This window comes from Poecilia mexicana, unplaced genomic scaffold, assembly GCF_051168715.1.
Source record: "Poecilia mexicana isolate PSO_F unplaced genomic scaffold, ASM5116871v1 scaffold_12, whole genome shotgun sequence".
In the NCBI taxonomy this organism is placed as follows: domain Eukaryota; kingdom Metazoa; phylum Chordata; class Actinopteri; order Cyprinodontiformes; family Poeciliidae; genus Poecilia; species Poecilia mexicana.
Window position 1 is genome coordinate 21,358,830 of NW_028263381.1, and position 25,508 is coordinate 21,384,337.

The 25,508-nt window shown below is 38.0% G+C and overlaps 3 protein-coding genes across 4 annotated transcripts in view; 2 read left to right on the top strand and 1 right to left on the bottom strand.

Annotated features, from left to right (window-relative positions):
* Window positions 1-1,517: 1,517 nt before the first annotated feature.
* LOC148156057 (tripartite motif-containing protein 16-like) lies at window positions 1,518-3,621 on the bottom strand. Its single transcript, XM_088011099.1, has one exon. The coding sequence runs from the start codon at window positions 3,589-3,591 to the stop codon at window positions 1,930-1,932; it is 1,662 nt and encodes a 553-aa protein (XP_087867225.1). The 5' UTR covers window positions 3,592-3,621; the 3' UTR covers window positions 1,518-1,929.
* A 2,941-nt stretch (window positions 3,622-6,562) lies between these two features.
* Window positions 6,563-15,056, top strand: LOC106911231 (glutamine synthetase-like). Of its 2 annotated transcripts, none has more exons than XM_014978019.2 (7): window positions 6,563-6,705; window positions 8,279-8,453; window positions 10,403-10,564; window positions 10,635-10,781; window positions 11,640-11,767; window positions 12,695-12,894; window positions 13,065-15,056. In XM_014978019.2, exons 2-7 carry the CDS (start codon window positions 8,285-8,287, stop codon window positions 13,384-13,386), a joined length of 1,128 nt encoding a protein of 375 aa, XP_014833505.2. In that variant the 5' UTR covers window positions 6,563-6,705; window positions 8,279-8,284; the 3' UTR covers window positions 13,387-15,056. The 2 variants fall into 2 exon arrangements, with proteins under 2 accessions (XP_014833505.2, XP_087867226.1); XM_088011100.1 differs by having other exon boundaries at window positions 6,625-6,711.
* Window positions 15,057-16,781: 1,725 nt separating this feature from the next.
* The window catches only part of arrdc1b (arrestin domain containing 1b), a 31,863-nt gene continuing 23,136 nt past the window's right edge, over window positions 16,782-25,508 (top strand). Inside the window, exon 1 of the mRNA XM_014971402.2 lies at window positions 16,782-16,976. Within this exon, the coding sequence (XP_014826888.2) occupies window positions 16,859-16,976 (118 nt within the window). The 5' untranslated portion in view covers window positions 16,782-16,858. The remainder of the gene's footprint in view (window positions 16,977-25,508) is intronic.

Here is a 25,508-nt window from a genome sequence, read left to right on the forward strand (position 1 = left end):
ATCTGGCCTGACGAGTAAAAACATAAGGGATCAGATCAGAGAGCCAATAGAAATCCAAGAAAGAGAGAATTTTTGAAGAAGTTTAGTTTTTCAGGAGGCAAAATCAAAATTCAAAAAATATTGTCTGTCCCAACAAGCACTGCACTCCCAATACACTAAAACAAATGTCTATTGTCAGTCAGTTGATGACAAACGAAAACAGCCACTGAGAGTCAACATGCACCAGGATCGGCTACAAATCATTTTAATAACTAAAACAGATTAGTTAAATAGGATCTAATTGATTTTCCTTTTACTAAACATGAATTTGACAAAAACTTTGTGGCAATATTGCATTTGCAAATATTTGTAAGTATCTGTCTGTCTGTGTGACAGGCTGCCACAGTTTCAACAGCAGATGTCACTAGTGAGAAATGAATGAACCTTTGGGCAAAGCAATGGGCTGGGAAGCTTCACTGCTTCACAAGGCTTCATTTGGCCATCACTACTGCCCAACCCACCTGTATGTGGAGGGGCAGTGGGGTGAGAGAGATGGGGGCAACTAATCAGTGCCGTTTCTCTGTTACTGATCATTTCATCCTCAAACAGCTGTTAAATACAGAAAATGACGACTAGAAAAACATTCCCCACATCGTTTTTGGGCCCCTATGCGTTGGATACAGTGCAGGCCCATTTTTATCACCACTGGTTTTATGACACGTCTCCAACTTTTCTCACAGGTTTAAAACTCAGTTTTCAAAATGTTGACAGTGGAGGAGCTTCAAGCTCCTCTTCATTTCTGCTACCAGGATCTTTCTGTGCTGGTGGATGCAGAGTGTTGTTGATGAATGAAGACGAAAACAAACATCTGAACTTTTTCAGCAGCAAATAAGAGACTCTGGAAGAAAAGTTTCTGCACAATAGACGACCAGCTTCAAAGGACTTTCTGACTGTCTGTGTGTCTTTAAATCCTGGCTAAACGCTCTGCTGTTCAAACAAGCATCTGCACTGAGATCTCTTTATTTTCTTAATTTTGGAATTTTTCTTTAAAGTGTATTATTATTTTTATTTTTTATGAGGTGACTCTATGTGCCCTGAAATCACCTTTTCAATAAAATATATAATTATTACCATAAACACTTATTCTGCTACAAACTAGGAGCGTTGCCATGGTTACTCATGGTTACTCATGTGGTGACAGACTTCCTGGTATTTATACTAATTTACATTAAGATGTGTTTATGGGTGGCGACAGGCGGACCAGCAGCTGGGCTCTATTTCCTGCAAATTAGGATTTATAAAGAAAAGGTGTGGAGTTATGTGCAAACGCACGGCTTTATACATCTGAACTTTTTTGTGCCCGCACTTTTCTAAATTTGTCCATTTGCCAAGTTTTAGTGTGAAAACTGCAAACTCTTTTATGCATGAGGCCCCTGATCTATTTCAGCATCAAATAAGAGACTCTGGAAGAAAAGTTTCTGCACAATAGACGACCAATCATACAATTTATCGCATTAATGATGAGAAAACTTTCAGCATTTCTCTGTAATCAAGTTTCTTTATTGAAGACGAACAACAGACATTTATTTCTGATCTAAATCTAAAATATGAGAAGAAAACAGCATCAGTTCTGATTTGATGTTTCAGGTTTTCTGGATCACAACATAGAAAACAGAATCAAGTTCAGATCACTTTGATCTAAACTGATTTAACAACAAATAAAACATGGAAATACGTGGATAAAAAAGTTAAAGGAAAACCATCAGAGTCCAGAGAAGTTTAGATTTTCATGAAATATTTCTGTCATCAGAATGAAAGAAATCATCAGCAGTGATTTCCTTTATGGCTCCTGTAACACAAAGAACTAAACCGGAAAAATAAAGAAGATCAGAACAGCAGAGACACCAGAACCATGAACCCTGATCAACAACCTGAGAGACAAGAGGAAATCTATCTGGGTTTACTGAACTCTGCTGAGGATCCAGAACCAACACAAACTCCAGCCAGTATCGGTTCAGTGAATCTGGTCTGGACTCTGTGGAGGAGAGTCATGGTTTCAGAGACGCTGTAGAAGGACAGAATACCTGCTGGGTGATCCAGGTACACTCCGACTCTGGAGGAAACTGGACCTGAGATGGAGGTCCAGATGCTGTTGTGACCAAATGTACTACTGCTTCGGTAACAATATAATGCCCAAGATTTATCATTATATCCAAATAAACATTCATACCCACCTCCTGCTCTGCTGATACTCTTGTATGCAACTGATACATTAATTAACCCTCTCCTCTCCACCTCCCAGTAACAACATCCAGTCAGACTCTCTCTACTCAGAACCTGAGGATAATCACTGAATCTGTCTGGATGACTAAAATAAAACTGATCCTGATCCATCCATGTCACCTTCCTGTTCCCCTCTGATAGTCTCAGCCATGTGTTTGCTGTGTTTGGATCCATAGTGATTTCACATGAATATCTTAAGAATCCAGCTCTGCTCTTTGGTTCTGGTTCTGACAGTAGAACATCCACCTCAGTGACCTTCAGTGAGATGTTTGTCCATGAGTCTCTCAGGACGTCCTGTAGTTTGTCTCTGAGCTCTGACACAGCTGCTGTCACGTCCTCAAAGTGTCCCAGAGGACGGATGTTGATGCTGGATGAGTGTGTCGACTCACTGAGTGCTGGCAGTGAGGGGTAGTTGAGGAGAAACTGGTTTTGATCCTCTGTGTGTGAGAGCTGCTCCAGCTCAGCGTCTTTCCTCTTCAGCTCAGTGATCTCCTGCTCCAGCTTCTCCTGAACATCTTTGACTCGACTCACTTCAGTTTCCTGCTGGGATCTGATCTGCTGCTTCACCTCAGAGCTTCTTTTCTGGAGGAGACGGATCAGCTGGGTGAAGATCTTCTCACTGTCCTTAACTGTTTTATCAGCAAAGCGATTGATGGCCTCCACCTCCTGCTGAAGCAGCTTCACATCTTTCTCCTGGTCCTGGATTCTCTGCTGGATGTTTCCTCGTCTCTCCTCCAGCTCTCTCTGCCTCTCAGTCCTTTCTGCTGCAGCTGACACTGTTTCATGGTCTTTATGTTCATCCATAGTGCAGAGATAACAGATACACTTCTGATCAGTGTGGCAGAACATCTTCATCACCTCATCATGCTTAGAGCAGATGTTCTCCTGGAGGTTCTTGGACGGCTCCACCAGCTTGTGTTTCTTAAATGCAGCTGAATCATAATGAGGCTGAAGGTGTTTCTCACAGAAAGAGGCCAGACAGACTAAACAGGACTTGATGGCTTTCAGTTTTCTTCCAGTGCAGGAATCACAGGCCACATCTTCAGGTCCAGCATAACAGTGGTCAGCAGGAGCAGCTTGGAGTCCAGTCTTCTTCAGCTGCTCCACTAAAGCTGCTAGCATGGTGTTTTTCTTCAAAACAGGCCTTGGTATGAATGTCTCCCTGCACTGAGGGCAGCTGTGGATTCGTTTCTGATCCTCTTCATCCCAGTGAGCTTTAATGCAGGTCATACAGTAGCTGTGTCCACAGGGAATCGTCACCGGATCCGTCAGTAGATCCAGACAGATGGAACAGGAGAAAGCATCTCGGTCGAACTGATTCTGCTCCATTTCTGCTCTCAGTCACAGTGACTGTCTGAGTTTTATTTTATGAGAATAGAAACTGGTTTACCTGATTTATGACTCATGTTTCAGTGCAGAGAGGCTGCAGCCAATCAGGTTCACCCAAATCGGATCTTGGTTATGCCTCAAAGTTCAGACCATAAAAATAATCCTGCCAATGTTATACCCAAGGTTTTATCAGACCATGAAGTTTATCTTAGGTAAAAAAGACAATGATGGATGCAAATGGGCCCAACTGTTCATGAGAAATATACTGAATAAAGGAAACATGATTGTAAAGTAATATTATTAAAGAACATGATTAATTATTACCATTTATAATAGCACATGCACTCCTGGATTTCCAGATTTTATTAGATTATGTCTCTCACTGTGGACATGAACCTGAGGTGAAAATTTCAAACCCTCCATGATTTCTGAGTGGGAGAACTTGCAAAGTTGCAGGATGTTCAAATACTTACTTTCCTCTCTGTGTTCTGGAAAATTCTAGTTTAAAGTCTGATCATTCTTGCAGCTAAGGTTAACTGAACTGTGCAATATAGAGGTGCAGTTTTATTTACATTTAACATATAATTGCAGCATTGTTAAAAAAAGACATGAAATTAAAAGTTTCAGACTTTGGACTTGAGGATAAAGACTTGAGTCTTCACTGAGTTTTGCAAAACACCAACTTGGTCCGACCTCTGAAACAAACACAATGGCGCTAATGGAGGAATGTCTTGTGGACTTTTACCAAACCCAAAACGAAACTAGTCCTACTGACGCTCCTCCATTTGTTTAGTTTTTGTGAGGAAGGAGGTTGTGCTCAGTGTTTTCTTCAGAGGTTTTTGTGTTGTTACCTTCAGTGCTTCCTGGAGTAGCGCCCCCACAGGTGAGGAGGTTAACAGGTTCTTCAATGTGTTTGGCTTGTTTGACACAATACAGTCTGAAAATTAACCAAATGTTTCAGTTTATGTTTCCAATCAAACCGAGTCTTCTGGGCTACCAGGTGTTAAAACACCCTAAGTATAATAACTATGTACAACAAAATACGTAGGTGAGACAGAATCACAATTGATTTTGGTGAAATGTTTCTGTGAAGGGTAAAAGCTCAGAAATATCGAGGTGTGGAGAAAATTAAACTGAGATTAGGAAGAAGATTTGTGTCCAGTCTGTGGTCAAATGGTGGATGATAGTGCATCATAAATGCAAACAAAGATTCATTTCCAGTTCGATTCTTAGACTGACAGATGCTTTGTAAGTTTTTTTGTTCATTCTTTTTGGACAAACATCATATTGTGTTTGATCATCAGGCTCCATATAAATCCCCCCTGTTTCCATTCATTTCATTGAATATATGAGAAACTTGAAAATAATAGAAAATAGGATTTTAATCTGTCTATAATCTTGGTGTCTTTTCTCAGACAAACCTTCAAATTAACATGCTAAAGGAAATATTTAAGGACCCTGTGAGTCAGAGAGCGACTCGCAGGTTAATAAAGCTGTAATTATCTGCAGCATAGAGAGCAGGTTTACAGTAAATGGCATCTCTTCTGACAGGAAATCACATGAGTAAGTCACCAGTCGTTCTTCAGGATAAACTGGGTTAACCAACCACTCCAGTCTCTTTGACTGAGACATGCAGGATAATTCATAGAGTGCATTCACATCAGATCTGTTTAGTCCACTTTGAACTGGAGTTAATTTGGGTGCAAACCATTTGGTCTGGTTTGTTTGTAGGTGTGTGAATCAAACATCTCTCTGAAAGTCATTTGGCTTGTAACATCTCTATCCAGTTTGAAGGTGTCCATTTTGGAGGAAGGGGCTCCTTTTTCTTTGGTGGTGCTTGGTGGACTCCCCTTCTTACCAACCAGCTCCCTTTCATCTAACGGTGATAGTTTGGCTCTTTTTCCAGATGGTCACACATGTGAATAATCTGGTGATGCTTCAGTGTCCAAATGGCTCCAGACTTACCAAGCATGTGTCCAGTTCTCTTTCTTAGACCACCCCGTTGTTCTTGGTTGATTGTTTAATCCCGTCAATGAGAAAGCAGCTCGGTTTTTACTCGGGTCGCACCAATTTATTAGTGCTGATTTCCTTAATTTTGGGAGATTGGTGATTGGCCGATTTTTACCTACGAAGCTTTTCTTATCCACTGATCTTATCTAGCTTGGCAAAGGTCTAAGAATCCACCACTGCCTCTTTTTCTCTCCGGTGAGAAAGGTTTGATTGACAGACCTGCCCACCAAGTTATGCCTGCACGTTTTCAATTAACAAAAGTGACCCCAGTGTTGCCAACTCAACAACTCTCTTGCTATACTGAGCAACATTTCAGACAAAAAAATTGGTGTCGGCTAAAATCGGAATCGGCAGGTTTAGCTTTTTAAAAGATCAGAATCAGCGATCGTCCAGAAAACTGCAGTCAGTGCACCCCTAGAATGTGTGAATGTATTTGTACTTGGACGTATAAATTCACCCAGTTATAAATCGTAATGCCCGTGTTGAGTGGTGTTGATTTTATCGCGTTGATGTGGTTCTTCCTTCTGCACCTCCACCTCTCTGGCGTCTTGTGTGACTTCAGCCGTTTTTCTGACTGAGTCGCTGAATTTCTGTCCGCCTCGTCTCTCTTCACAGCTGATCTGACGGAAACTGAACGTCCAGCAGCTTCTGCGCTCTAATTGTGTTCAGTGAGCTGCGAGACTCTCGGCTCAGCAAACAGCAGTCGCTCGGCATCAGCAGAAGGCCTCACAGGTTTGGTGCTCGTTTTCGTCTCTCCTGGGTTTTATCGTCTCCTCCGCTGTTCTTATGGGTTAACTTAGCTGAGTTTGAAGTTTTTTGTTTTCTTTTCCAGCTTGTAGGAGTCAGAATTACAGATATGTGTTTTTGTTGCATCAGATAATTTTGTTTTACCTCTGACTGACTTTGTTTTTCAAAGAAAACAACCAAATGGGTTCATTGGCACTCAATGAAAATCCTGTAACTCCTCCTCCACCTGCCGAGAGCCTCTGAAATGCCATCCTGCAGGAAGTTTAAATACCTTAAACAGGTTTGATCTGATCAGACTCGACACTCTCTCGATCGACAAGTACATCAGAGACTATACCTGGAACCACCTGCCATACCGTAAGTGCAAGTGTTTTAAATTAAATGTAACATAGAAACCAAACTCCTGCTCAGTAGGGTTACTGGTGGATTAATAATTTCTAATTTTTGGTTTGAACCTTTGATTTACATGTAAATTTGGGAATTTTGTTGAATATGTAGTTCAATAGTTAGTAAATAGTTGGAGGAAAAGAGAAACGGACATAAATTTCACAATATATGAACGTAATGTTGTGTTTGTCCTTCTAATTTTGTAACGTAGCCACTGGAAATGTTCACATACGCTGATGACACACTGACTTATATTAGAGCCCACAGGCTGGTGTTTGCTGTCTGTTGCTTTTAATCCTGTTCAGTTAAACTTCCGAGACAGAAAATCAGTTTCAAACTCAGAGAAAACAACCTTGTTTATTTCAACATCTAAACTTTTCTCGCACAGATTTATGTTGAAGGTAATCTTTTATTTATGTTTATTTTGACCTGATTGGACTATGAGGCGTCCCACCAGAGTCCTGACCTAAATCTGAGAAAAACTGCTAAAAATTATGACAAGGAAGCCTTGCAGGCTCAAAACTGAAAGCTACTTATAAGGATCTGACATATTTAATGCAAATTAACAGTTTTCTTTTGAATATTAGTAGGAAGTTAAATTATTTTCCTCATCCAATTTTTATTTAAAATATAAATAAAAACAGAGACTGTGAATGTTTGGCACTTTATAGATGTGATTCTTTCTGTCTGTGGATAATTTTCCAAAGTTTTTATTTTACAAATATGTTCTTTGTCTTTTTAGACCAAAATGAGGCTTGAAGCTAATAAACTGTCAGATTTTATGTTGTTTTGTGATTAGTTTGCATGTTTTCCCCCCTGTAAAATTGTTTTAGATTTATACTTTACAAAAGCTGCTTTTAACTCCTCTTGATAAAATCCAATTATCTTCAGGAGAGACCATAGCAGCAGCTAAATGTGGTTGTATGAAGTTGAATACAAATGCATGCCACACTTTTCAGATTTTTTAATTTATATTTTCATAAAATACGTATAATTGTTCTGTAGAAATATCCACCATTTTATAACAATCTGTCAAACATTTTTGGTTATTATGACACAAATTGGCTGAATTTTATGCTTAGAATTCCTCATAAAAATTAAGAATACGTCTATTTAAATATTTCTGGAGAGGTTTCTCTGTGAATTGGAAGCAAAAATATATTTGTCATCAATTAAATTTGATGAAAATTATAATGATTCATGTGTTTGTGTGGACTGAATGATTGCATATTGTTCTGTGTTAATTTATTACACTACCTGTCTGATAGAATACATTTTGTAAATAAAAAAAATAGCATTTGAAATGTAGAAAACGTTTTAAACATGTGAGAGTTTTTGTGGAAAATGTAAAATTATTGATTTTAAACTCAATCTACTGAACGTTGCTCTGTTTATGGTTAAATGTTTTACCATAAATTGCCTGAATTTGTGTTATTGGCTCTGGAAACAAAACAATCAGTGCAGCGTGATTAATTTAAGAAATAAAGAAGCTGATTGGAGGAATTGGTGTAAAAATGTGCTGGTGAAACGTTTGTGGCTGCAGGAAACCATGGCGTCTGTGTCCAGCAGCTCGCTGCTCAACAAGGCGGTCCGGCAGCAGTACATGAGCCTGGGTCAGGGCGGGAAGTGCCAGGTCACCTACATCTGGGTGGACGGCACCGGAGAGGGGCTGCGCAACAAGACCAGGACCCTGGACTCAGAACCCACCTGCATCGAAGGTGAACATACAAATAAAGTGATCTTATTAATAAAACGGCCTCTTTAAGAAAAGCAAATATGTTAAATATGGGCTGGAAGTGATGAAGATAAATAAAAATGATAAACATTAATTAACTCATTGTGTCTTCCTGTACGATAATTATATGATATTTATTACAATTACAAAAATGTATTTAAATAAATTATTATTAGGCAAGTTATGACAGCATATGTGCATTTCAAAAAAATATATCTCAAAAATATGAATAATTCACATATATAATGTAATGTAATTACAACGTATAATATAAAAACACTGTCAATGTTGATCTTTCTAAATTATAAAGCTTGATAATTGTTTAATTTAGAACAGTTAGAAAAAATTATTAAAATGAAAATAATAAAATCAAATCATAATCGTAAAAAATAAAAAAAGTAACTGATCAGAAAAAGTACAAATAATAAAATAAATCAGGAAACAATCTCTAAAGAAAAAGATTAAAATTAGTATGGAAAAAAACAAAACTATTATTAAATTTATTACAATATGAAATTCATAATTTATTTACATTTTTTAAATTTTGATTTAAAAATAATAATTTACAGTATATAATTTTACTTTTTTTTTTTTTACTTTAATTTGTTGATTTTATTTGATAGTGTAAAAAAATTAAACATATATATTTGTCAAATATATGTATTTCTAAAATTACCCTAAATTTTCCCAGCTCACCCTAAGAAGTTAGATTATATCTGATCTGAGGTTAAACAAACAGAAACTTGGCATCCATCTTAATAAAGTAAGAGAATATTTTCTCCTGTCATTTTGCACGTTTTACTGGAAACTCAAGTCACATTTAATGAAAACATTTTCTGCCGCGTCCGTCAGACAGCCTTGCTTTCATTCTGTGGGAATGCAGCTCACATATTTTATGGCATGATGGGAAGCCGATTAATATTTTCTTTTCAGTAAATCTGAACGCATTCTTTCTGCAGCATTTCTTCTTTTTTCTTTCTCAGTTGATCAGAACATGAGATAGCAGGATTTTATTTTTTCCCGTGACGTCAACGGCGTGGAGAATGTTACAAATCCAGCCTTTTGGTCATGCTACACTACGCGTGTGAAACTCGAGGTCCGGAGGCTAAATCCAGTCCGCCATAGTTTTTGACTCTAGAGCTGTCAGGATAACAGTTTGGTTAAATATTATTTTATCAATCAAATCGAAGCAGTTTTGATTTGATTTCCGTGGTAGAAAAACTATATGAAACTTGGAGGTGTAGGGATTATTAATTCAGTTCACTGTGCCACAGCAAAGGGAAAATAATGCAGAAAACCTTTGATCAATAACTGAAAACCACTTTTTTCTCTCGCTCTCTGTTGCCATAGCAACTGACAGCAACGCCACTTTATGTTTAAGGATTCAACACCAAAAAAACACTCAAAATTTTCCCAAACAAAGAACATTCAGTCTGTTACAGTTTCATGTTTTCAGGCTGGATGTTTATTTTGGGTTTATTGCTAAGTGATTGCTGTGGTAGATTAGCTCCCAATGCTATTAGCTAGGCTAACTCAGTGGCGGTTTATTAGCTCATTTAAATACCTGCTCTACTGATGATCTGTCAGAGTTGGTGTTTATGTCGCCTTATTTTATTTTTTAGCTGACATTAAACACACAGAATTCCACATCACATCTACATGTTAAGGTTGTCATAGTCAAGCTAGCATAGCTGAACTGCTTCCCTCTCCCTCACAGTTTCTTTTCTCTTAATTAAAGCTTTTTCTTGACCTTGTTATTTTGATGTTGGTAATTAGTACAAAGCACTTTTATATACCAGGTGTACATTTACGGTTTAGCGCGTTATGTTGACAGCTTAACAGCTAAAACCAAAGCTAGTCATTGTTAGCTAGCAGCTTTTTGCCCTGCAGCAGGGTGATGGGGGCGTAACGCTTTTCTCCTCTCCTCATCAGAAATCCCAGAGTGGAACTTTGACGGGTCGAGCACCTACCAGGCCGAAGGCTCCAACAGCGACATGTACCTCATCCCAGTCCGCATGTTCAGGGATCCCTTCACCCTTGACCCCAACAAACTCGTCCTCTGTGAAGTCCTCAAATACAACCGCCTTCCTGCCGGTACGTCCACCTCCGCTTACATTTGGAGAAACGAGTTGTGCTGCGTTTCATTCGGTTCCTTCTCCTCCAGAAACCAACCATCGCCACAGCTGCAACCAAGTGATGCAGCAGGTGAAGGAGCACTGCTTGTGGTTCGGCATGGAGCAGGAGTACACCCTGCTGGGGGTAGACGGGTATCCGTTCAGCTGGCCTTCACAAGGGTTCCCAGCACCACAAGGTGAAGCAGCGCTCCAGAGAGCTGCAGGGAAAAATATTCACAATTTACATTTATTTTACTGGGATTTCATCATATTTTAGGTTAAAATGTGTTTATTTTATGGCTAGAGTAAATTATAAAGTCGAAGTTCCTCTTTTATGTTGAAGAACAAAGAAAAGCTTAAAATTTTCACATTAAACAGAAGTTAGTAGAGGGTTAAGTAAAAATAGAAAGTATTTGGTGAAACGTCTATTCAGGTACTAACTGATCAAATTATCAATCATTTAATATTTAAAAATTACATAAACTGACAGACCAAAATACAAAGTTAAATGGATTTTTAATTTATTTTAAAGACTAAAATGATGATAATTCATATAAATAACTAAATCAGGCAAAATAAAATTTTCCCAAATCAGTTTATTTTAGTAAAAAACTTCAGAAACTTAAAAAAAACTGCAGGTGTGAGTCTGTGTCTGGTGGATTTTTGGTTAAAACATTTATTGTTTGTCATTCAGTGGGTAGAAAATCTTAAGATGTTACAGATACTTTAAAATAAAATTACCCAAACTACAGCGTAGTAAAAGTACTCCTAAAAGTTTTTTTTTTTTCTAAAACGTTACTCCAGTAAATGTAACTAGTTACTGCCCAACTCTGGAACTATGTTTATTTTTTAAAATCAGTGCATCTGATTTGTTTCACATTCACATCTGTCTAAAACGAAACGGTCAAAGCAGGTACCTCATGATTTTCTACAGTTAAAGAAACAAACTTTCCAACATTCCCGATGTTACAAGAAAGGAAAAAATAAACCAAATAAATATTTTCCCATTTTGAGCCACTTTAGTTTTACAGATTTAGTTTTTCTTCCACCTTAAGGCCCGTATTACTGCGGCGTCGGCGCGAACCACGCGTACGGACGGGATGTGGTGGAGTGCCACTACAAAGCCTGCCTCTACGCCGGCATCCAGATCTGCGGCACCAACGCTGAAGTCATGCCGTCTCAGGTAGATCAGCAGCCTGTAGAAACAACCAAACTGAATCATCGAAATGGTTCCTTTAACTCAGGGGTGTCCAAAGTGCAGCGCGTGGGCCTTTTGTGGCCCTTGGATTGATTTTGTGCGGCCTCCCGCTACAATTCAAAAATGATACCAACTGATGTAGATGGAGACTGTTAATTTGTAATAAGGGTAAAATTATTACTGAGATCATTTTCTTACAATGGAAAATGTAAAGAAGAACAAAACGTGTTTGTGTTTTTATAAGCAGCCATGTTTACCAAGACACTTTTACTGAAAAGATGGCTTGATGTCCCCACATCAGGTTTAATTTAATTTATTAAACTTGACTAAATATAGAAAACGTTTTAAAAGAAAGTGACCCAAATCCTGTTCTTGTTTCTGAAAATACATTTTTTCAGTCGAGCCCAAAAGAAACTGAAAATGTGCAAAATTTATGACGGTGCATAAGAAAAAAGGAGGAGAAAGTTTCCAGTTCAAAAACCCGGAAATGTTGAGATTAAGCTCAGAAATCTAAAAAACTTGCAGAAGTTTTCAAACTCAGAAAAGTTCCAAAATGTGAAATTTTTTGACATTTTTCTAGAAAATGTCTGAGATTTTTCAGCTGTTCAAATTCACAAATGTTTTTGACATTTTTTTCTAGAAAATTTGAGAAAAATAAAGAAGAAATTCTAGCAAATTTAAAACTTTTCAGACTGAAAAATTCCCATTTTTTCCCCAGAGCATTTCTGAATTTGTGGAAAAAAACTTTTTTTTGTTTTGTTTTATAAATCTACATAGGCCCTAATTCACCAATCTAAAAATCCCCTTCAGGTTTTGAATGTACAATAATAGATTTTAGGTTGTTGGTGTTTTTTGGCACTACTTTCACTGTTTTGGACACTCCTGCTGTAACATGGCTGTCTCCCTGTCCAGTGGGAGTTCCAGGTGGGTCCCTGTGAAGGCATTGAGATGGGCGACCATCTTTGGGTGGCGCGCTTCCTGCTGCATCGTGTGTGTGAAGACTTCGGGGTCGTTGCCACCCTGGACCCCAAGCCGATAACAGGCAACTGGAACGGCGCAGGCTGCCACACCAACGTCAGCACCCTGCAGATGAGGGAAGAAGAAGGACTGAAGTGAGTAGATATTTATAAATACATGATTTTTATTTGCTTCATCATAAAGCTAAATATCCCTTCATTGTAACAAAAATGGGTTCATGTGGGGTTTGGAATTGATTAAAGTGGTGTCAATTCCGACTTAAAAATAATGAGTCGAGCTCTTTCTTCTCTCCCTCTCCTGACAGGTACATTGAGCTGGCCATTGAGAAGCTGGGCAAAAAGCACAAGCGGCACATCGAGGTGTACGACCCGCGCGGCGGAAAGGACAACATGCGGCGCCTCACCGGTCTGCACGAAACCTCCAGCATCAACGACTTCTCCGCCGGCGTGGCCAACCGCGGCGCCAGCATCCGCATCCCGCGGCAGGTGGGCAAGGACAAGCGGGGCTACTTTGAGGACCGCCGCCCTGCAGCTAACTGCGACCCCTACACCGTTACCATGGCGATCGCTCAAACCTGCCTCCTCGATCCAACGGAAGAGGAGAGCAAGAAGGAGGAGTTAGCTTAGGCTGCTTTCACACTGCAGAGTGAAGGGAGACAAATATGATTGTTTTTTACTTACGGGTGTTCAAAGTGCCGTCATTTTGTGTGGCCCCCATCTGCATTAAAAAAATGATACAAATTTGGCTGATAGATGCAGACGGAGACTTTTAATTTGTAAAAAGGGTAAAATGATTAAGGAATTAATTTTATTACAATGGAGAACGTAAAGTAAAACACAAAGTGTTTCTGTTTTATAACAAACCATGTTTACCCACAGACTTTTACTGAAAAGACGACCAAATTAGCTTTAATTTAATTTAGTAATGCATGATAAATCCACCTCAACATCAGTATCGGCCGATATCAGTCATTTTTTTTACATATTGGTATCGGTCTGAGTAATAAACAACCAATATTTATCTTTTATCCATTTCTGGTTGGGAGTTTTTTTTTCAAAGTTGTCGGAACAAAAGTGAAATGTAAATACTATCAGTTATCAACCACAAAAGAAATATTGATATCGGATATCAATATCAGCCCAAACTTTTGTATCGATGCATTCCTAATTTAATTTATTGAACTTGACTAAATATAGCAAATATTTTGGGGAAAAAATCACCAAAATCCTGTTTTTATCACTGAAAATAAATATGTTTAATCAAGCCAAAAAGAAACAGAAAGTAAGATGCTTTAAGTACAGCAGACATGAAAAATCTACAATGTTGTATTCGAAGAAGGAAAAAAGGAGGAGTACGTTTCCAAAACAAAACCTCTGAAATTTTGAGTAATCTCAGAATTTCTGAATTTTTTCTAGCAAATTTTAAACTTTTCAAACTCTGTTTTTTGGTTTTTTGAAGAATGTTTATGAAAATTTACTCCTTTTTTTGTTTGTTTTTTAAAATACAACCGTAATACGCCTTCGTAAAAATCTCTAGTTTTGGATCTATAATAAATATCCATTTTGAAAAAAAATCTGGCTATTTTATTTGCTTAATTTTAGGTTGCTGGGCTTTTTTTTAGATAAAGCTTTTAATTTTAATTTGTCACATAAAATACCATTAAAATGAATTGAATTTTATTATAATATGATAAAATCTGAAAAAACTAAAAGCTGAGAATATATTTAGAAAGTTCTGTCAACCAAAGAACACTAAATAAGTTTAACCTGACCCCAAATAGACAAGAACAGTGAAAAAGAGGCATATAATGAATATGAAACAATAACAAATTTCATCCAAACACAATGAAAAAACTTAATGGTGGCAAAAATGCACAAAAATCCAACAGAATCTACAGGATAATAAGAAGAAAACAAACGCACTAGTCAAACATGAAGCATGCAAATTAACTAAAACAGATGCAAATGATTCATAAAGAGGATCTGAAAACAAAGATGCAAATCAAATGAGCTGCAAAGTGGATTTGAATGGACACAATGAGAAACAAACACATGAGAACGAGTAGAAATGTAAACAGAATTAGATCGATTTATTGTTTCAGTGTCTCTTCAGGTGTCTTTACCTCACAATCCGTCCGGGCCTGTGAGCGGCCATTTTTGTTTTAAATGTGAACGTAATCATAGAAGAAGAGCTTGAATTAGACGTTTGTGTTTGTATCACTGTCACAATATAAGTGTCTGCATGTTAAACTTCACGTTTTCCTGTCTGAAGTGGATTAAAAGTGAAAGAATTATTATTTAGTTTCTTTGTCTCTGTACAAAACAAAAAGAATCCATAAAAAGTCTGGTTGAAGTTGTTTTCCCAGCGTTGGATACTCCAAATGTTCTGGAGTGCGGGGAAAAAAACGAACTGCATGCTTCATCTCACACAAAAGTAAGTAAAAGAATCAAAGTTCAGAGCTCAGTTTGATCAATTTGGAGGCTAAGAAACTTTTTTTAAAATATAAGTTACATTACCTTTACAAATAAAATTCCAGTTCCCACTCCAAGAAACATCCTGCCTCAATAAAGATGAAACCATTTTAGCCAGTAAACAAACTGGTGAGACATGATTGGAAAATGTATGGAGCTAAATAATGGACAATACTTAAAAAAACAAACAAACAAAAAAAAAAAAAACAAAGTTTAAAGACCAGACACGTTAAAGTTTGTGTTTGGAAAAGGTTTCCAGTGAGAAAATTACTTACTTAGTAGTATTCAATTCCTTCAGTTGTACACTAGATGGCGGTGTTGGATTTTCTCTCATAACTACAGCCCACAAATTGCCACTAAATGGACCTATAAATCAGTCAGTAATACCTGGAAAGAGCCAAAACTGTTCCTGTTCCCATAAACAGGAATGCTTCACAGTGAAAAGCATCGAAACATAGAAAAGAAAACTCTTGGTATCCAGTTTTCAGAGACGTAATGAATGAATGAGATAATCTAATCTTGATCATTGATCCACGTCAGAGTGATGAATGGGAATGCTAACATTTTACCTCATTGGTAGCCTCACGGCATCAACACAATTTGCTACTCAATCTGTTTCAGGAAAATGTTTTCAGTAAGTAAACATTAAAAAAATAATCTCATGGCAATTAAAATGATTCCTAGGATTAGATTAGTGGATAACAAACACCACATTGTCATGGATTTAGCTTGCTTGAGTTTTCATCTCTGAAAGCAGGAAGTATAACCAGACAGGAAGCCTTCAGACACAGAAAAATAGACTTTTTAGGTACTTTTGAGTTTTTGTGGCAAAATTTTTGATTGTTGTAATTATGAGTATTGCCAATTTAATTAAGCAAACTAAATTAAATAGTTACTTTAGTATTTGAAAATGAAATCATTATCAAATTTAGGAGGGTGTTCACAGGGTTGATTGACAGCAGCAAGATCATTGAAAGAACTGATTTGGAAAAATTTTCTTTTGCCTGATTTTATTTTTTTTATTTCTATGAATTATTGTTATTTTTTACCCCTAAATACACACATTAAATATTAAATAATGTGTAATTTGATTGGTTGATCAGTAATTCAGTTTACCAAATACTTTTTTTTCCTTGAGTAATTTCTTGGTTGGCTACTTTTTACTTTTACTTGAGTAAAAATTTTGTAAAATTTTAACATAATTTAGCAGTAGCAGCTTCAATAAAAAACAATCCATTTCAGTATACCGGTAGCCATTTTAGTGCGACGTATCTTTAGATGTTTTTGGTACCAACTTTACCATGCTACACTTTTAGCTGTTAGCACGCTAAGAATCACCTTTTTGCTGCCAAAATGCTATTTTATGTGTGTAAATATTTGATTTATTCAGTATCTATTTTATTATTATAACTTTTCAAAACAGTTTAAGGTACATGAACGGGACTGTGGTTCGTAAGTTTGAGGTTTTAGGGAAAATATTGGTAAAAATTAGCATGCGTTGTTAGCGGCGCGGTGACGTCACGGTTGCCATGGCGGGAGGGTGGGCTCGCGGCGCAGCAGCAGGTGAGAGTGGAGCGGCGGCGGCGCCTCAGTCAGACGCGGAACAGAGGAGTACCGGAGCGAAGCTATGGGAAAGCTACAGGAATTTGACATTACTTTTACCAACAACAAGGTGGTTTATGGTCCGGGGGAGTCCATTAGCGGAACTGTGAAAATCCGAACCGGCAGCCCTCTGCAGTACAAAGGTAACGGGTTCGTTTTGTAGCAACAAACCGGAGAGACAGGAAGAAGGTTTTTAACATGTCTGGTCAGCGGGTCCTCTCTCTTTCCTCCGCGTGGTTCGGGGTTTGGATGTAGCTTAAACTTTTCCCACTGTGATTAAAAATTCACGAGGCGTTTATTTGACGTTTTAGTTGTCGGCGGGTGGGCATCACGCATTGTTGCGGTGCTGCCGTTTTCCCCCCTCAATGAGACACGACAACCCGCCGTAGGCTGCGTGATTGTTTTGGGTTACTTCTGCCATCCTGAGCCACATCCTGCTTGTTCTGACATGCTGCTTCCTCATGTCTGCTGCTTGTAAACTCTAAGAAGAAGAAGAAGCAAAAAACACGACCAACAACAGGTGTCCACGCGTTTAAAAATCGTATTTTTACCGCATTTGACAGTAAACGGTCAGAATTTCTGTGTGTAAATATTGCTGCATCGTATTTAAAAGTAAGTAAGTGTAGGAGAGAACAACGAGTCCATTGTATGCAAGTAGTCCTTGTGGGATTCTCCTCTAACAATAACAAGGGCTGCTGTCTTTATCTCAGGGGTGTTCAAAGTGCGGTCCGGGGGCCATTTGTGGCACTTGGACTGATTTTCTGCGGCCTCCAGCTGCAGTTCAAAAATGATGCAAATTTGACCTGTAGATGCAAATCGAGACTTTTGATTTGTAGTTTTCTTACAGTGGAAAGTGGAAAGTACAATACAAAAGGTTTATCCAGTAACTTTTACTGAAAAGGTGACCAAATCAGCTTTGATTGACTTTATTAAACTTGACTAAATATAGCTAACGTTTTGAAAGAAAGTGACCCAAATCCTGTTCTTATTACTTAAAATACTCAACTGAGAAACGGAAAACTTGATGCTTTTCTTTAAACATAGCAAACAATAATATAGATTTTTTGTGATTATTTCCAACTAATAAGATGATAATAATACAAGTAAACTCTCTCAAACTTTAATTTCTAATTAACATTAAAACTGGAACTGGATTTCTAAATATCCATTATAAACAAAACAGCAAATAAAATTTTCTTTAAAACTTTTTAAAATTGAGTAATAATCATGTATAAGCTTATAGCAATACTTATTATTATTGTTATTATTATATTAATAATAAGAATATTACACTATTGTCTAATATATATGTATAAAACTTAGTTAAAAGATTAAATTATTGGGTTATTTATGTGTCTCGATTTTTATTGTAACTTCAAATTTGTTACCAAAAATTGCAAAAAATTATACAGTTAGAAAAGAAAATGCAGATATTTCCATGAAACCTTGGTGAATGTGCTGCCTTCTCAATGTCTAGAATGAATGCACCAGTTAATTAATGTCACAATAAGTTATTTTGGAAATTATTTGCATGCGTTGCACTTGAATGCTGCAGCAAAGCATTCCTTTGTAACCGCATTATTTCACAGATTGATGGATGGTGGAGCTCTTATCGCTAAGGTGGATGTGTGGAGTTGGGTAACCATTACTGGGACTTTAACTGGAAATACAGCAAACACTCCAGATGGGTTTGGCAAAAACAAATAAAAACCAAAGGTGAATATGTGGATAACAACTCAGGCTGACTGTTGAGTACAGTGGAGGATCTGTGATGCTGTGGGCTTGTTTGCTCTTCTTTGAAATACCAGGACAAACAAAAGGTTTGATGTAAAATAATAGTGAGATCATACAACTGGGGTTAAAAAAGTAGTTTATCTTTAGTCGTTTTATCCATATTCTCAAATTTGTTTCTGATTTACTCCAACTTGCTTCTTTTCATGTTAGTGTGGATCAGTTTTAAGTCTTTCACTCCGAGCCAAAGTGCTCTGTCTAAAGAGCCAGCTGGGCTTTCAGGTCGGTCCGATAATGTTCTGTAAACGCCACGGCTGCATTATGTCCGATCTGACGTCACCGTTATCCATCAGTAGCAAAGTGTGCAGGTCTGCCTTCCATAAAGATCCAGCTGATAAGGCGTAATTACACACACACACCTTTTCTTACAGTAAGTCAGGCTGAGGTTGTCTTGTTTTATGTCAGGTAGCGTTTCCTTATTCAATTTTTAGAGATAGTTTTAAAAAAATCACAAGTTTACATCTGTATTTGGCTTTGGTCAAGTATTTCTTTTTTGTATTTCCATAAGCTTCTTATTATAGTTTTCTGTAGTTTTGGACCATTCCCATTGGTAGGATTGGTGTAATAGGGCCAGGCTAGTTAGCCACCTTGCTAACACACACCTTTACAGGTGAACCCAGAGAGCCCTTAAGCTACTTTTTAACTAAGGGTGAATTCACACCCTTCGTTAAAAAGCAAGGGTTTAAAGTTTAATCCACTTTAATTGAACCCCAGTTTGTTTATCTAGAACAGGGGCCCCCAAACTACGGCCCGCAGGCCGGATCCGGCCCGCCTCCTCATTTGGTCCGGCCCCCTGAACAACACCAGAGAGCATTCAGTGTTTTTTTTTCATATATATGTGGATTTTTCTTCAACCACCAGGGGGGCTCTTGAGCAGATATGAAACTTAGTTTCCTTCAATGGAACATATACTAGTCAGTACCAGTCACAGTTTCGCTCACGGTTGTTTTCCATTTGCATTCTGGGTAAAAATCTATCTACAAACGCTAATATGTCGTCGGCAGTAATCCAGCCCCCGCCATCCACAGTTTCACTCTCGCCCCCTGGTCCACAGTTTCTCTCTTCCCCCTCCCGGTCCACAGTTTCACTCTCTCTCCTCCCCCCCCATCAACAAAACTTTTCTAAGGTTTCTTTCTCGAAAAACTAAGACCGGCCCCTGGCCAGAAAAGGGAACAGTCATGTGGCCCTCGCAGGAAAAAGTTTGGGGACCCCTGATCTAGAAAGTCCAGTTCGTCTGGAGCGGTGTGAACGCAAAATTGGACCAAAAAACTGAACTTTGGTCTCGGTTCTGTTGAAGTGAAGTGTGGTACGGTTTGAATGCATAGTGAATGCCAAGCGGACTAGAAACGGCTCCAAAGTCAGGAAGCGAACTACGACGCAGGGCATTATGGGTAATTACAACCAAAACAAACATGCTAACTAGCACTAGCATAAAAAAATGGGTCATTGTTTTGTTTACCAAAGACTAAAGAGAAATCATGCAACCACTAAAATCTGATGGCACTCCATTTTTGTTAACATTTGCGAAGAAGGAAGTTCCATACATTGTCTTCTTCAGTGGTTCTTGGTGCAGCGCCCTCACAGGCGAGGAGGGGAACAGGTTTTTCAAGGGGTTCGTTTGACACCAGCTGAAAATGTAACAAATGGTGCAACTTTGGTGTCCAATCAAACCGACTCTGCTTGACTATCAGGTGCGAAAACACCATAAATGAACTCTCTTATGAGGATTTACATTATTTCATTTTCAGCTACTATAGCAGAAAATTGCAATCATATTATCAATTATTGATTTTTCCTTCTGTGCCTTTAGACTGCTCTATAATTGTTTAGCTTGTCAGCCATTACAGATTGTTTTTGTTCATTGAGTTTAGCTAGAAACCTTCCAACTGGCTGAAAATTTGATCGATGTGCAAAATGTGAATGCCTGAAAATTCCTACCAAATATTAAATCCAAGCAGCTTTTTGAGATTGAGATATTTTATGGCAACAACTAATGTGATTTAATGCCTTTTCCAGCTTTAATTAGGGTCCATTTCAAAGTTTCAGGTTGGTTCTTCACCACTCCGTCTTGCATCACAACACCTTCACATGATGCTGCCACCACCGTACTTCACCTGTGGGATGATGTTCTCAGGCTTGAAAGCTTTCCCCCCTTTTAAACCAAATTTAACGACAGTCAATATGGCCGAAAACTTTAAACTTTAGCTTCAGAAATGTCTCTGAGTTCATGTTTCTTCTTCCTCCCTGAGTGCCATTTCAGCCCATGTTGGTAAAAAAACCATGTTTCACCCTGAATTATGTCTGCTTTTTTAAATAATTGATCCGTGTTTTGGTGTTTCTGTATCTCTGCAGTGAGAATTAACTCTGGATCGCTCCTCACATAGACTGGAGAACATTTTAGCATCATATTTATTTACACTACAGTGAGTCTTACCATGTTGCATGATGAAATAAATACAGGTGGATATTAATAAGAAAGTGCAGCTTCTTAAAGTGCTGAATGTTTCCGATGCGCCGCTCTCAGCCTGTCTCCATTATTGATGATGGAAACCATTAGAAAGCATTTCTATTGATTAGCTCCTTCATAAAAACATCACAGAAGAGCCTTGAGTCTGCTGTGACAAAAGACGGTGAATAGTTCAGGATGTTTTTAAAAAGACGTTTTAATGAACTTTCTCTGTTTTGAGCGAACAGAAAGCATAAAACCTCCAGGATCAGCGCCCTGCCTTTGTGACTGGAGCTGATAAAAACGCAGCGTTTCATTGAGAAACAGAGGAAGTGAGTCAGGCATGAAGCTGCAGCTCGTTCTCTGTGTCATGGAAAGATACAGTTGTTGTTCAGGGAGTTTATGACCCCTAACGCGCTGTAAAACCGAGCTGTCGGTAAATGTTGATCAAAAGGGTTCAGCGTTTGTTTATCCAAAGCCCACACAGGACATTGGAGACTGATATTTTAATAATAATGTATTGAGAATAGAGGGAAACGCATCAGGAAGGAACTTTATATCTTTGTGACGTATTTTTCCTAAAGGAAACGTGTATTATTCCTATATTGAAGCTTTTATTGCTTATAGAGGTGTACAATATGAACTTAAAGGTTTATAACAACAAAAACTAATGATAAAAAGTATCTAAAAACCTTTTCCAGTCTTTTTTGGCATTAGGTTTTATGGCCATAAACACAAATACCGCTGTAATAAAGATAAACCTCGCCAAAATAAAACTATTTAAAGGTGATTGAATAGTGCAGCAGTCTGATTTATCACAGAATAATTTCATTTAATTATATTTTTAAAATTATATTTATTGGTTCTGTTATGGAGCCAACCGTGTAAAAAAAAATCCCAATAACACATTAAAATCTGGAGTTTATTGTTGTCAGGATGAATCTAAATTCTTATAAATATAAAAAATATTTCTAATGATTAAAATAATTCTTTTAGGGATCACAACCGACCACAATTAGCTAAAATTTGCAATTTCTCTAGACCCCCATTTCTAAAATCGCTTACAACACAAAATCACAAAATATATCTTAATATACATTAATTCGCTCAGGGGAAACCATTTAGGTGATATCGCAGAAGCTAACATCCTTTCTGTGTGCTTCAGGTTTCAGCCAATCAGCAGCAAGGAACACAAATGGCACAACTGGATTGGCTGCTTTGTAAATTCCGGCCACTAGCGCGTAAAGTAGCATTGCAGCTAAATGGTTTAACTTCACAAGCTGCATTTCCTGTAGAATATTGTAAATCTATGAACAGTGAATCAAACCCAGCTGGCGTGTTTGTCGTTGATAAGCTAACACTTAGCCTCTTGTAGTCCAGAAAAGTTTATTTGTGTAGCAGATTTCAGCAACAAGGCAGCTTGAAATGCTTTACATGACAGAAATATAACAGAATTTACAAAGAAAAAAAATCACAATGTTAAATTAAAGAGACAAGTTACAATGGTTTCCATCCAGACTGAAGAAAATGATGATCCAGTCACTAAAGGCAATTTTAGCGTCAATGTTTCAGCAAGTAACTCAACAGATCGTTGCTAGGCAACCAAAGAGTGAGTTAGTTGCTAGGTAACCAAAGAGTGAGAGAGTTGGTTGATTCCACCAACCTAGCTTAGCGGGTGTTGGATTGAGCGGCTAAAGCTTTTTCTCTGCCTACATTTCCCAGAATGCTGTGCGGTTCTGGCTTGAAGTTCGGTCGATATTCTGTCAGGCGTATTATCTATTGATCACGTGTCTATTGTGATACATATAGTTGATTTAATGTGAGTGAACTCTTCCCCTCCCAGCCTTTTCTAGTATTTTCTCTTTCATGTGTTTCTTTTACTAGCTTAAGTAGCTACAACAGAACAGGACCTTTTTTTGTACGATTTCTCGATCAATCGTCAGAATAATCAATACCCAATTACTAAAATAATCGTTTACAACAGCCTGAATGTTCAGCCACTTTTCAGGCCAAAGATAAATCGGTATGGGCAGATTGATCTTTTTAAATATCGGTGATCAGCCAGATACGTGCCATCGGTGCAGCTCTGGTTTTTAAAACCAGGAGGCATGGCTCCTTTTCAACAGTTCTCTCCACTGTCGCCCTGAGCTTTGTGAAAGCAAAGATTCAGTCCAGTTGATCTTATTGTCCTCCATATAGCAGCAAAGGTTGCCCAACATGTGAGGATCATATTTTCCAAGTGGAGTTTTGAGTCACACTGACTTTGTTTTGTTTTTTGGGGTTTAAGTTTCCAAAATGCTGCGACTTTGACTCGTTGGTGTTCGCCGCCACAGCGCCGTGCTTCTCTTTTTTTGTTTTTTTTTGTCTGGCGTGATTCAACCTCACTGAAACCAGCGTCTGCGGGTCCCTGAGTCACATGACGGCCCGACCGAAAAGCACAGGATCTGAAAGCAGAGCAGCGTTTGCTCAGGCATGTCTGCTTTCATGAAAACTGTGGAGAGAAACTGAAACGTTTTCATCCTGCAGCTTTTAGTGAGTCGGGTCGGTTACATGCAGCCTGATCAGAGGGGGAAAACTTTTGGTCACGTGGCTCAAAACAAACCCAGTAATCCAAAATCAAGCACATAAAGTTTATTTTGATTTTCTTTTTAAAATGGATATTTATTGTAATTCCAAACTTGAAAGGGATTTTTATGATGGGTCATTGCAGATTAAAAAAAAGTACATTCATGGAAAAACACAGGGAAATTTTTGAGTTTGAAAATTTGCTTGAAAGAATTTAAGAAGTTTTCAGATTAGTGTTTGAAATGTTCTAGAAAAATATTTTAAAAAACTTTAGTCCTTTGTAATTTTTTTGAGTTTCAAAAGGAAATTCAGAAATTTTGAGATGAATCTAAATTTTTCTAGAAAAAAAATGTAAAAAATTTTAAACAAATTCTTCTGAATTTCAAAAGTTGAAAATTCCCTAGAAGAAAAAAATAGAAATTTTGAGATTAATCAGTGAAACTTTCTGAAAAAAAAAAATCAAACTTTTGAAATGCAAATCAGTCACAAAATCAGTCCAAGTGCCACAAATGGCCCCCGAGCCGCATGTTGAACACCCCAGAGCCAGATATTAATCAAATCCAGACCTGATGTTGAATTGTGAATGAAAACAACATCACAGATTGAACCACCTTTGGGTCTTTAACTCCTCGTTAGTCAGGTTTAGTCAGGTGTCCCATAACCGAAATGATGGACGGGAATCGTTATCAGGCTCTGGCTGGAAAAGTGTGTGAGTAACAATCATGAGTTATAAAAGATGATGTCACTGCTCTGAAGGTTACGCTGCCCTGAAATGAAGGATTGGCTGGTGCAGAGATATCACAGTTCATTCATTCAGACAGCGAAATGTGTCACTAATAAGTTTACTTCTGTTCATTTCGATGAGCCTGGCCTACAGCTGGTGAAACCAAAATTCAATTTAACGTTTAAATTATTAAACGTTAAAATAAATTTAGATTATTTTAATATTTAATTTAACTCTTAAGTTAAATATTAAGTTAAAATTTTAAATTAAATAATTAAATTTTGATATTTATTTTAAGTATTTAATTAGATATTAAAATGTTTAATTTAAGGATTAAATTAAGAATTTAATTTAAATATCAGTTGCTAAAGAGGCAATGTCTAAAACGTGCTGTCTCCAGGAAATTAATGGAAAGCTGAGTTTTCTTTGACCGATGATGATGTATTTTTTGTATTTTTCTTTCTGAAGCTCCGCCTACAGGAAGTCCTCTCAACATGGCGGCTCTATTAACCCTTTAAAGGCGTTTTTACCAGCGTTAAACTGAGAAGTAGCTCCTATAACGACGTCAGCTGATTGCTGCTGGCTAGTCTGCAGGAGCTGAGCGGGGAGGAGCTTCGTCCTGGAAGGCGGGGCTAGGGCCATCCAGGCGTTTTGCACAGCTGAATGGTTGCCATGGATATTAAAGGATTTCTCAAACATTAATGAAAGACTTGGAGCAACCTCCATTTTTGTTTTTGATGATGAAAAACTTTATAAAAAGCTGAAAAATGCTGATTTTACGTAACTCTGGCCCTTTAAACGAGGCTCTGCCTCTGAATTTTGGATCCCTGCGACTCGGCGGCTCTGTCCTGACTCAGGAATGTGGGATTTGATTACACAGTGGCTCAGAGCAACTCCGCTCTCGGTGGGCGGGGAGCATCAATCCACATGTGCTTCATTATGCAGCACCAGCTGCTGCCACTCCTCCTCCCTGCAGATAGAGCCGTTTTAATTAAGCCTGACCTCTGACCTCCACAGGCGAGGCGCTGTCTGACACCACAGCTGGTTCTTCAGCTCCGACGTCAGAAGATTTTTCTGCTGGAGGCAGGCAGAGAACCCAAAAACTGTAAAAGTCCAAGAAATTAAAACAGTGTTTGGTAAAAAGTAACT

Bases quoted from the DNA above. Each gene is read 5' to 3' on its own strand.
- LOC148156057 (XM_088011099.1), bottom strand. From the start codon at position 3,591: ATGGAGCAGAATCAGTTCGACCGAGATGCTTTCTCCTGTTCCATCTGT.
- LOC106911231 (XM_014978019.2), top strand. From the start codon at position 8,285: ATGGCGTCTGTGTCCAGCAGCTCGCTGCTCAACAAGGCGGTCCGGCAG. The intron at 10,565-10,634 runs GTACGTCCACCT...CTTCTCCTCCAG, and splicing joins ATACAACCGCCTTCCTGCCG to AAACCAACCATCGCCACAGC. The intron at 11,768-12,694 runs GTAGATCAGCAG...CTCCCTGTCCAG, and splicing joins CTGAAGTCATGCCGTCTCAG to TGGGAGTTCCAGGTGGGTCC.